The 12,637-nt window shown below is 33.5% G+C and overlaps 1 protein-coding gene across 1 annotated transcript in view; it reads right to left on the reverse strand.

Moving 5' to 3' along the window:
• LRP1B (LDL receptor related protein 1B) overlaps positions 1-12,637 on the reverse strand; it is a 575,326-nt gene that overhangs the window by 60,636 nt on the left and 502,053 nt on the right. Inside the window, exons 61-67 of the mRNA XM_065751000.1 lie at positions 11,159-11,347; positions 10,299-10,447; positions 9,338-9,431; positions 7,738-7,854; positions 7,465-7,584; positions 5,010-5,129; positions 1,799-1,915 (exon numbers count right to left, since the gene is read on the reverse strand). Of these exons, the coding sequence (XP_065607072.1) occupies positions 1,799-1,915; positions 5,010-5,129; positions 7,465-7,584; positions 7,738-7,854; positions 9,338-9,431; positions 10,299-10,447; positions 11,159-11,347 (906 nt within the window). The remainder of the gene's footprint in view (positions 1-1,798; positions 1,916-5,009; positions 5,130-7,464; positions 7,585-7,737; positions 7,855-9,337; positions 9,432-10,298; positions 10,448-11,158; positions 11,348-12,637) is intronic.

Genomic DNA, 12,637 nt, shown 5'->3' on the forward strand with positions numbered 1-12,637 from the left:
GCACTAACAATTTTTCACACTCATATTTCCAAAACACGTTCTTTTCCAATGTTGATCATTTCATCAAATTATTATGCATACATGTAAATAAATAATATACATAAAAGCAAATACATTTGAACTAACTTTCTAAAATTCAGTGAGTTCATTCTGTATTTTTGAGAAACAAACCATTTTTTCATACAGTTGCCTGAAAAACTCTTCATAAATGCATGAATGCTAGGAAGAAGTTATAATGTGTGATGAAATTCATTTTGCCAAGTTCTTTGGAAGCTCCAGTTTCATATACAGTTGTTTCATTACACTTTATAAGAGGCCACACAGTCTACGTAGAATTTCTTACATCTAGTTTGAACAACTCAATGATATTATGTATTATCCCAGTGCTTCTGAAACTGAATTTTACAACAGTGCCAGCATGTAGTATTTAACTTAGACAGTAGAATAAAGGCTCTCAAAAGTTAGGAAGTAAACTGTGGATTTGACAAGCAAAGAAAAACAAATACTAAACAGTAAACATGAAGCAGTCACGTTTACATCACACATCACTTTGTAGAGATCTGTTTAATGCTTATATTTTGTAAGGTGTGTCATCAGAATTGAAGTAATTTTAGTCTGTTGTACAGGCTGCACCTAAGTACTCTCAAATAACTTATCCCATGCACATTTAGCTACAGATTTCTTTATCTGAAAGTTTAGAGAACAGCCAAGAATAGAATATATAAATTAATTACTGATGTGAACACAAAGATGACAGACAATAAATAAGAAAGAAATTGATGAATGATTGCTCCTCCATTATTTGAACACTTGTTTTTATAATTTTATTCCATGACAACCTAATATTTAGCAAAGAGAATTATTAATCCCACTTCACAGATGGCAAGTTTTAAAACAAGAGGCTTAATGCTTATTTTGCAGACCGTAGTAATGTTTGAGAGGTGTTTCTTCATCAGATTTTTCAACTCTTCACATAGATTAATACTGCTATAGCGAAACCATGTCTCTGTTTTATTTTTATATGAACACAAAAACAAGTTCTGTTTATACCAGAAAAAAAATCTCTCCAGCATTAATACTCAGTTTCTAAGTAAAACCTCTCACAAAGCTAAGAAAGCTTCTGTGTTTCATCAAAACCTTACTCCCTGACTCCCTCCTGCCCATGTTTAACAATACATGGCTGATAGTAATTACCAAGTCAGATGACATTTTTCCCATTAGGTGAAGCACTTACATATGAAAACTATGATAGTAATGCTTTCAGTGACTCACAGCATTTTCTAACAGATTGTGATCAAAAGGCATACAAATCTATTTAAACTTTAAAGCTAAATGAGCTTGCTTTCAGATTTCCTGTACCTCTGGACAACATGTGCTGAATAAGAGAAAGGGGCAGACAGCACAAGAATTCATTAGGCATTCTAAGTTACTACCTCAAAGATGTCAAATACCCTAAGGATATACAATCATGACTGCACATTAAAGATAATCTACAATAGAAAACATTAAACTTCTTAGATTTCAAAGGAAAAAAATAGAAGATTTAAGATTATTTTCCAGCTGAAGGGAAGGCATTTCAAAAAATACTGATGGAATTTTCCTGTGAATATATTTTATAAAGAAGATGATTATGAGATGAAGGAAACCATTATGAGTTTGCCATTTCTTCCTCAGAACCAGATCTGAATTAACACACCAGAAGTGGTATTATGGGGACTTATTAGGCATTGAGGTTTGCTCTTACATGTTGCAAAACTGACTATTCTTTGAAACATGCACCTAAGTAGAAGTTACTTACTACAATTTTCTTCATCAGAATTATCACCACAGTCATTTTGGCTGTCACATCTCCAATGATCTGGAATACAGTTGTTGTTTTTGCACTGGAATTCATGAGGCCCACAAGTTTTTTTATCTGCAATTAGGACAAACATAATTTACATCACTGCGAAGTCAAAAACTGAAAAACTGCTACTGAACAGTTACATGGTGGCATTGCAGGACATATCTGAAAAGATACTTTCAGAATTACTTTATTTCTCATATCAAATTCTTTAAGGTCCTATTTATTCAGTCATAGCAAAATAGATATCATAAATATGATGATAAAATATACACACTGTAAAAATTATAATCTAATTAAAAAAAGGAAATTCAGAAGGATGCACAAATTAGCTTGGAAAGGTTAACATTATTGCATTTAATCTCAAAAGCTGCACTGACTTCTCCTTGAATTTTGAGGAAAGATTGCCCTACAAAAGATCAGATCACAGAAACTTAATTTTTTTAATGTTACAAATGTACAGAAAACATATTCAGTTTGGTGCCTTTTGCATTTGTCCCCAGTTATCTGACATCGATTATTTGCAGTTTCCTCCTCAAATACTTTATCCTATGATATCTCTCAAGATGGCAAAAATAATCCAGAAGTAATCAAAATAGAATAACAGTATTATAGGGTATTTCAATTTGGAAGTGACCCACAGGGATCACTGAGTACACTCCCTGGCTCTACATTGGACCACCCAAAAATCAGACCATCTGCCTGAGCACGCTGTCCAAACACTTCTTGACCTCCAGCAAAAGCTCAGTGCTGTCAAAATTTCCCTGGGGAGCAGGATTTCAATTATGACATTTCAAATAATTGCATTGGCAAGTGCATAAAGAACATTTAAAAACAAAAGGCATAAAAACAACAATAGCATGGAGAATTATTGCACTTGCTTTTTTTTTTTTTGTTTTGTAAAAGCTGGTTTCACATCCTATACCTACCCTGTACGTTAAAATATTTGTAGTGAAGTCTATAAAAGTTAACATAACTGCCCTAAAAATGAATCCTAAAGGCTAATCACAGATCACCTTTATTTCCCCTTTAACACTAATCAGTAAGACATAGAACCCAGTGAATTTTTTTTCAACTACCTATGCTAAGTTGAAGACTGCATATAAGATGTATGCTTCTTACTCTTAAGGGATACTAAAACTACTTTGTTGTATTGCATCTTTAGATTTATAGAGAGAGTTTAGCTTTCAGAAAATAAAGAAAACAAAACTGTATTCTAAGTGTATGATTATCACATGAATACTACTGTTCCTTCTTACTTTATTTTTAATAAACACAAATAACTATTTAATTCTTTCCATCTATGAAATACAAAAACAAACAGACAAAAGAAAAATATTTGTAAGGATCCTTTCTTTGCCAATTGACAACTCCAAAAGCTTTAGTTTTTTTTTTGAGGTTGATTCTGATCTCTCAAAGCAGCTTTCAGTTGACATGCCTAACAGACCAGATTTGCTTGTCTTCTATTTCACTCTTCAGATTAATGAGAGCTCAGGAAAATAGAAAGACAGTAGAACTAAGACATAAAAAAGGAAAATCTGAGAAAGTTTCATAACAAATGTCAGATCTTTTGGAAACACATATTCAACTCAAAATAAATAGTTTAAGAGCTTATTTTTTGTACTGGAATCCTGAAAGGTACACCCACATTTTGACATAGTTGTCTTCAACACTAAACTGCTTTCCACTATTCTTAAAATGAGGCTCCATGGAAATCTGAAAGCTCACATAGAAATAGTGCAACGGAAGAAAGAAAAAGTTGTAGTTTCTTAATTTTCATTTTCTACCTTAAATTATAATTGACAGAAATCAAGCTATTTTGGGATAAGAATAAAATTAATATTAAATAAAAGGAAAAAGCAGAAAACAGTCATTGACAAAATTATTCTGGAAAATATCTAAAATACATATAAACTTTAAAGCAGATCATAACTCAAAACAAGTTTTAACACTGCTTCCCTTATATTCCAACCCAAATAAAGGCCTTTTGTGACGTAAAGTATCAAAGTTGGGAGAAAAGATTAACATAATTAAATGTCTTATTTTAAATGTCTGGACAAAAAGCATGCATTAGGTCAATCTAATATTCTTTGGAAAACACCATACATTCATTCATTAATAAGCATTTATTTATCTACTTTAATTGCCTCAGTTGGAAACAAACCATAGGAGACTAAATACATACAGAACAGCTCTAACAAGTTCACTCAATATTGTATCCCCAACATGTGGTAGCAAACGTTTACTAAATATATTTATATATATATGACTACGGAGCACATAAGCAAAAAAGAAATTACCCTTTATGCAAGTTTTGCATTGCAGGCCTTTTAAAAATGAACTATAAATGATAACAACTTACTATTAGCACCAGCATATATAGTCTACTTGTAAATTAAAAATTTAATTCTCCTGAAGTTTGTTCATAACAATAACAATCTTTAATTATTTTTTTTTAAAGTAGAATAAATCGTGTTCAAACTATTGCTATAAAGAGGTTATTTAAACTCAAATATGGGAAAATTTTATATGACATTAAAGTCATCCTGTTCTTTTAATATGCTTAGTTAATGGTGTATATCTATGAGTGGCATAGGAACATGATATATGGATAAATTGTTATATTTCCTCCAACATAAAAACAGAAGGCACTATAATCTACTAGTAAATTTAAAATAAAAGCATAGTTGTCTTTTCACAAGGGCAATTCATTTATTATGAAGCATCTTTACTATGTTACGTGTCTTTCTTACTCTGGAACAAAAAGTTTATTCACACTCATTGAAATTATAGGAGATTAAAGGAATTTTTTTTCCACTATTTATTAATCACTGTAGCAGTGGAAACTTGATAATTAAAAAAAAAAAAATAGAATATGTCACTATTTTGGATGAGAAACTCATTCATAATTCCAGACAATAATGTAATAGTATTTAAGTCTATTTTAATGTCCATATTAAAGTCATAATAATTATTTCTACTTATATATTACCATCCAACAAGAACAGTAAGAGCCAGATAAAACTATTGTATGGGTAGCACCATAGATTGGAAGAAGACATGTTAAGTGAAATCATAACTTCTCTTTAATACCTTTTGTAACAACATCGAGCTGCAGTAACATATTCAGAACAGTGAAATAACTCTAAATCAGAGTCATACTCACCACAGTTAGCTTCATCCGATCCATCAGCACAATCTGGGTCTTCATCACATACCCACAGTTTAGAAATGCAGTGTTTTGTTGTTTGACACTGGAAATGGTCTGGGGAACAACTGTTTTCAGCTTCAAAGAAGAAAATCCTAAATTAAAACTAGAAATTTCTGATCATGTTCAAAACATTTCCCTTTAAGAAAGATAAAGGGTAAAAAAGCCTTCAGTAATAAGATGTCTCTGGTATCATTTAAGAAATTTCTATAGGAAAACATCATTTGGTTTATAATCTTCATAAGCTGTCTCTTCGTTTTGATATTATTTTCTAGATAATTTTAAAATCTGAAAAAAATAAAGATTGTAATAGAATATAAGCAAGAAAGTTAAAAATTCCAATGAGAGAAGCTCATAATGCCAAAATTAGCAGCGTGAACTTGCAGCCTGGAGAGCTACCTATATCCTGAACTGCATTAAAAGGCTGAATTAGAAAAGGGGTGGCAAGCAGGGAAAGGGAATTGATTGCCTCCCTCTATTCAGGTCTTGTGAGGCCCCGTCTGGACTACTGTGTTCAGGTCTGGGGTTCCCAGCACAAGAAAGATGGAATCTTTCTCTTGGAATGGGTCCAGAGGAGAGCAACTAAAACAGTCAGAGGGCTGGAGCACCTCTCTCATGAGGAAAGATTGAAGGAACTGGGCTTGTTTAGTTTACAGAAGAGAAGGCTCCAGGGAGACTTCATTGCAGCCTTCCGGTACTTGAAGGGTGTGTATAAACAGGAGAGGGAATGACTGTTTAAATGGGCTGGTAGTGATAGGATGAAGAGGAATGGTTTTAAACTAAGATGGGAGATTCAGGTTAGATGTCAGGAAGAAGTTTTTCACTCAGGGGTGGTGACCCACTGGAAAAGGTTGCACAGGGAGATTGTGGATGGCCCATCCCTGGAGGCATTAAAGGCAAGGCTAGATGTGGCTCTGGGCTGCCTGGTCTAGTGTGGCTGGCAACCCTGTCCACAGCAGGGGCATTGAAAATAGGTGATCTTTCAGCCCTTTTTTCAACCTTGGCCATTCTATGATTCTACAATAATAGTAAAATTACTTAGGTTGGAAGAGATCACAACGATCATTAAGTTCCAAACTTTAAGAATGGATTATTAAGGTGTAAGATAAGAAAGACAGAAATGAAAACTACGTATAATGAACCCATCCTCCACCCTATTCTGTCCCTTGGCAGATGGGTTGATAGATAAGTTTCAGAACACTGAAGAACTTGCTTTATATCACAGCAGATTATCCTATCCCTCTCTAGTTTAAAACATCTCAAGTTTTCAATTCTGTCGTTGTTGATCCTGTTCCTATACTTCTTACAGTCCCTGAACAATGCTGTGCTTCAGGCTCTGTTGCCCTGATTTCATTTTATTTGTAGATGCCTGCTACAACATATAGTTTTGGGAACCTTCAGAGCTTTCTATATGCTTTCTTCATTATAAAGAATGATGCATAGCAATCCCCTCTACCTTCTGCAGGTGTTTACCCGGCCCTAATAATCTATTTTCTATAACATATAAATGAGCATATAATACTGTCTGTCAGAGGTCTGAGCTCTGCTGAGCTACTATGAAGATGGACATTAAACATGATAATTAACAAAGCCTTTGTATCCTTAGCAACCCTTCTATTGGAGGAGATATTCCTCATAGAAATGCAATTTTGAGAAAGTTAATTCTGAAAACATGCCTAACCATTTTAGATCAGCTGTAAATCTGACTAATTGATGGAATGAAGGATAGAAACATCTCAAGACAGCACCATCACCTTAATTCCAGAATGACCTAAAATACAAACTATTTAATATATTTCAAGTCTAACTGAAAATATTTTCTTTAATCATCTCTGTGAAATATGGAGTGAAATAGGATTTACCAAAAGTAAGATGTATATCTGTGTAAATGGCAGTGAAGCAAATTAATGAATTCCCTACAGAAGGATGAATTTAAAAAGTAGAGAACTATATCAATGAAAAAATATAGTGAAGGAACTATGGATATACAACATATCCAACATATACAACAAAAGAAGCAGAAAAGAGTTTTTTTTCTCCTCTTGAAATATGGTGCCACGAGGCATAGAAGATGAAAGCCTCAAGAAGATGAGTCATTTGTGAGGTGGTTAAGAGTAAAATGGATGGTTCAGCCTAAGTCAGAAACGCAATTAAATGCTTGAAATTAATTTGTTTACACATTTCTTTTTTTTTCCATAATAACTTTAAAAAATGAAGTCAATAAACGACATTTTACTTTGTCCTCTGTATAGAAAGCATTGTATTATCAAACAGCTCAGTGAATTAACTGCTTTGCATGCTCCTCAAATTATTTTACATGGAGGAAATTTACATTATTTTACATATTTTATTTCATCATCTTGTTTAAAATCAGCTACATATATCAGAACAAAATTCTCTAAACGTAACTTACGACAGTCTCTTTCATCTTCTTCATCACCACAATCATTCTGTCCGTTGCACCTCAGATTTAATGGAATACATTTCTGGTTCTTTGTGCACTTGAACTGACCTGACAGACACACATGTGTGTCTGGAAGGTTAAAGAATAAAAATATCGAGTTAAAAGGATTAAGAGTTGAAGCTTAAAACATTAAAGTCAAAGTAAAAATACAAAATCACTTTCTTGGCAGAACGCACATCACAGCATTTACAACAGCATAGTATTTCTATAATAAACACCTACCACAGTTCAGTTCATCAGAATTGTCCCCACAATCATTCTCTCCATCACAGATGAAGGCTGGAAGAGCACAAAGTCCAGTTCCACACTGAAAGCGTCCTGGCTGACATCTGAATTCAGCTGGGAAAAAGAACCACAAACTGATTATAAACATTGCCAGAGGAATGGTAAAGTGTTGATAGCACTCTTCCTCTATGGATCTAACAGAAGTATTGCTGAAGATTGGTATTGAACTACACAGCCACAGTCTAAGCAGATAATACTAAGGAAGACGCATGTCTGGCATTTCAAAATTAATTTCAAAGTCTGAGATTTTAAATTCACGCATCTATAGTTATATTTTAATAATGGTGCAGACCTCAGCTGGTGGACGTTTACTGTAGCTGAACATAAGTTTGCAGTTTAGGGTATAAACATTTCAGTTTGAATCTGCATTTAAGAAATTCACTGTCTCACTCTTGACATGGCCACCACTGCTTGTTCTCATGGCCACTACTGTTTGTGCAAGTGGACAATTATGCACAGCAATATTTTTAAGCTATAAATATTTATGGAAATGCAATCTTATGTATGCTGATTATTTGTTTTAAGGCTTTCAGACTGTTATCTGAAAGACCATAACACATAGCAGAGTTTTCTGTGCATTTAAGCTTGAGGTAAGAATACAAAAATATATTAATCTACATAAATCAAAATAATAGTACTAAGCAGTTAATGACTGGGAAAGAAAACAGCATCATCAAGAACATTTCTCTTTGTGAACCCAGTATAGTGGACAGGTATTTTTCCAACAATCAGGTAAACTTACAGTCTGCTACTTGCCTCACATCAGTCATCCTTTAGGATGCTGAAAAATCATAATTGGCTTCCAGTCATCTACAATTCAATGGGGAAATACTATGAGAACCGGCTATCTGTACCATGGGAGGCTATTGAGAAATGTGCTGCATCTGCTCCCCTTTCAAGATAAGGGGTCAAAGTTAGATAGAATACATAATAAATGATTGTTACATAAAATTGTTCATACTAGAGTGGTGGGATTCAGCTCCTCAAATTCTCATTTGGAAATATTTATAGAAGTATGAAATGAAAATATATACATATAAAACATATTGTGAAAAATAAAAAGATTCTTAGTAGGAAATGGATAGAGAAATTGTTGTTGTTATTCTGGAAATTGCACTCAGTGATAATGTGTGGTGAAACTTGAATAACTGTAATAAAATATAAACCGGTGAGCATCACAAATAAAGTGAAATAAAAGATCAAATAAATTTAGTAGAATTTTTTTCCTAAACATAGAAAGAACACAGCTATGAAATATAAAAACTTCAAAGGGTTTAAATAAAGGTTTAAAACATGAAAAACTTGTAATTTTATTTTTTTCCAGAGATCTTAAGGGGTGCCTAATAAACATTTGATCAGGAAAATATTTACAAGATGACAGACAAGACACTGCCCTTTCCAAATCTGACAGAGAAGGAGGAAATCAAACCAATACTGCAAACAAAAGCTTTCAGAGAATTTATCTAATGCCTATAAGCAGTATATTCATTTTCAACTCTACTGACAAAACTGGGTTTCAGATTTAGAGTACACTTACGGCATTCCTCAGGCTCATCAGAGCCATCTCCACAGTCATCAACAGTGTCACATTTCCACCAGAATGGAATACATTTGTCAGTTTTGCAACGGAACTGAAAAAGAGAGAGAAAGAAGGAAGATTTTACTCATACTTTTTGTTTGTTTGTTTTATTCCTTTCCCAAAAACAGCATAAACTATGAGAAATTAAGTGGTTATGTCATTGCTCCACTAATTATCAATATATTTTGATTTCTTAATACCTATTTATTTGTCTTTGGAGATGCAGTGCACTGTGAATTCAGCTGATAGAAGTCACTATTGTTCTAATGACTTTGGTGCACTCACTTGTAGTTCCACTGACAAAAACTGCTCACTGAATTTTCCTGCATTCCATGATTTGATCATTTAAGGTCTTACTCAGAACAATCATTTAAGCACTGTTCAGCTGTAATCTGCACTACAAAATACGTGTCTCAAGTTGCAGGAGATCCACCTTGCATGTTAATCCACCTTCAGTGTTTTAATTGATACAATTGTTAAGTAATTGCATATTCTATCATTTATATTTCAGCTACTGGACTGCTTTTACTGTAACCCTGTTATTTACTTATGTAACTACTGGACCGAAATTTTTTTTCTTCTATTTGAGTAATAATTGCTCATTCATGAATAGTTATATATATCTTTGCAATTCTATCTTACATACTTTAATTTTCATAGATTTATTAGCTTCATCTGTTCTAATGACCGGAAGAAACATTCACGTTTAAGAGAACAAGCTCTACACTCTATAGGAGAAAAAAAGGCATTTTCAAGTTTACTTTAACAAATAATCACGAAAATTAAACACTTTCAATACATCCAACATTTACCTAGTATTCACCCCCTTTAAGAATTGCTTCCATATTTCATGGGCACCACCATTTATTATATAAAACCAGCTGAAAATCCAGTAAAGTGAATATACACACGCACTTACTTGACTGGCAGTACAGTTTGATAAGCATGTCTTGTTATCTGCAGCGAGGTAAAAGTTAGTGGGACAGGCACATGTATGCATCTTGCCAGGGGCTAAAAGGCATAAATGACTGCATCCACCATTGTTTACTGTGCACAGATGTTTAGACACTGCAGATTGAATATGAAAAAAATATCAGAGCATATTCAGTTTACTTCTAAGTATGTGTAATAGAAGAAAATTATATTACACACGTTAGCTTTACAAAGGAAGTCTTGTAACAAAATCCCTTTCTTTTTGCCTTTAAGCTATTCTTTTGTGTGTGTGAGCAGGAACTAATTATCACAAAGGTTGTACATTCATTAATGAAACAATGAGAAGAAGAAAAGACACTTTAAAAAAAGATGTGTAATAATGAGACAAAAAATCAGCTAATCTGGGTCAACTGCCAAATTGCATTCACCTCGAACTCCAATAAATGGAACATCTGATAAGATGCAATACAAATGTTCATGCTCTCGGACATTTTCTCAGTCTCAGGCTTCTAAACAACACTATTAGTCTGAATTATTAACATTCTCTCTACTTTTTGCAGTCATCATGCTAAAAGTTGTCATGACACACTGTTCTGATCTTCATCAGTGGTAACTTGGACTCTAACACAACTTTACAATTCATAGGATAGCTCATCTCACTGAACAAGTTGTATCATATACTTACAACATCAATCAGATTTATATTTCAAGAAGTTCACTTGAAGACTTCTAAATTCAATGTAATACAAAAAAAAATTGCTGATGATAAATAATCTTCAGTTAAACAGGAACTGGTTTCTATGTGAAATACATCAATGTGCTGAACAGAAAATATAGGATAATTACCATCAGGTTGCCTGTAAGAATGATACACTTGGATATCAGTTATGGTATGCCAAGAGTTAATCAGTGACAGTCTGCCTAATCCAGAGGTTTTGTGGGCACGGTTGAGTGATTTGGTTTTCCCATCTGTCCAGTAGATGTAGTCTTCAAACAATGTTAGTGCAATCACCCCTGGAATATCTTGATTAGGGACTGTAAGAAGAAATGTTGGGATTAATGTTCACTCTTGGAAGGCTGCCAACTAAAATATTCCATGCTGCAAAGGTTGACAGATACAACTGCTATACAACGTCTGGAGAATAACTGTCATAACAGTGTGTCAAGATTAAAATGTTCTTTATTACCAGTTATGAGAAACATGAATGGGGATATGTGAGCTCTGTTTGCTTGGAATCACTCAGCCCAATCAACGTTAATGTAATGGAAACTTCAGTTAACAAAAATCACCTCTAGCTTCTAAACAATCAGATGTCAAGTTTCTAAGTAGGAGAAGACATAAGTATACCTTAACCCACTCTTTACAGAAGATGAAAAGTTATCAGAAACACACAAAACATAACGTATATATCTACAGACGTATTGCATGTGATAGTATTTAAGACAATTACTACCATTTAATTTTGGGAAAACATGCTGACAAGTGAAACAGCATTGTACTAAACACAACGTTAAGAGGGCTTATTGCTTATTCCTAGCAGAACTAAGCATACAGTAATTAAAAAAAAACACCATAAAGTGCTAATGCATTTTATTATATTATTACACTATCACAAAATACAAAGTCAACATCATTTTAGAGAGGAAGGATGGACAAAAGGGAGGAAAAGCTTTGGGATGTCCTTCATCCTACTGTATACATGGACTATTTGTTCTTGGCAAACATAACAAAAAAAAACCCTCAGCTTAACTGCATGCAATTATAGTCACAAATGTCACAGGAGAACACCTAACCACAGTGCTCAACTTGTAAATTATGGTCTTTCATCACTGAATTACACTAATTATCGATAAGACAAATTAGAGAACCTGCATCTGTTATTTTAAACTGTATATTCCTTCAACACCTTTGTTTTCTTCAATGAAAATGCCTGGAACTTGCTTAAATAGGTTTGGCCAATCCAAATTTCTTGCTGGAACAGTCCACAGTCCACTGACAATTGATGAGCAATACTTTGTAAATGGAGTAAGAGTTTTAAAAAAATTTCTGCTTTCAACAAATTGAAATTCAGTGTAAGGTATGCTGCCATCTACTCCAGGAAACCTTGGTTCTTAGACCTGAGATGATTTTCCCTTCCGTGTATGCCTTCCATAGCCATCCAATAAAAATAACAGGATGATTTTTTCTTTTTTTTTTCCTTATTTTAATCAGTTTCACGGAATTTCTGAAAAATTAGAGTGTAATCTGAAAAAATCTGAATTTTGAAGTTTATGTCACATGCTACTTTGGCATAGATCCCTAAATACTACAGTACCCTCAAGAAA

The sequence above is a fragment of the Cyrtonyx montezumae genome, unplaced genomic scaffold, assembly GCF_038088225.1.
Source record: "Cyrtonyx montezumae isolate F1298 unplaced genomic scaffold, pur_monq_1.0 scaffold_7, whole genome shotgun sequence".
Taxonomy (NCBI): Eukaryota; Metazoa; Chordata; class Aves; order Galliformes; family Odontophoridae; genus Cyrtonyx; species Cyrtonyx montezumae.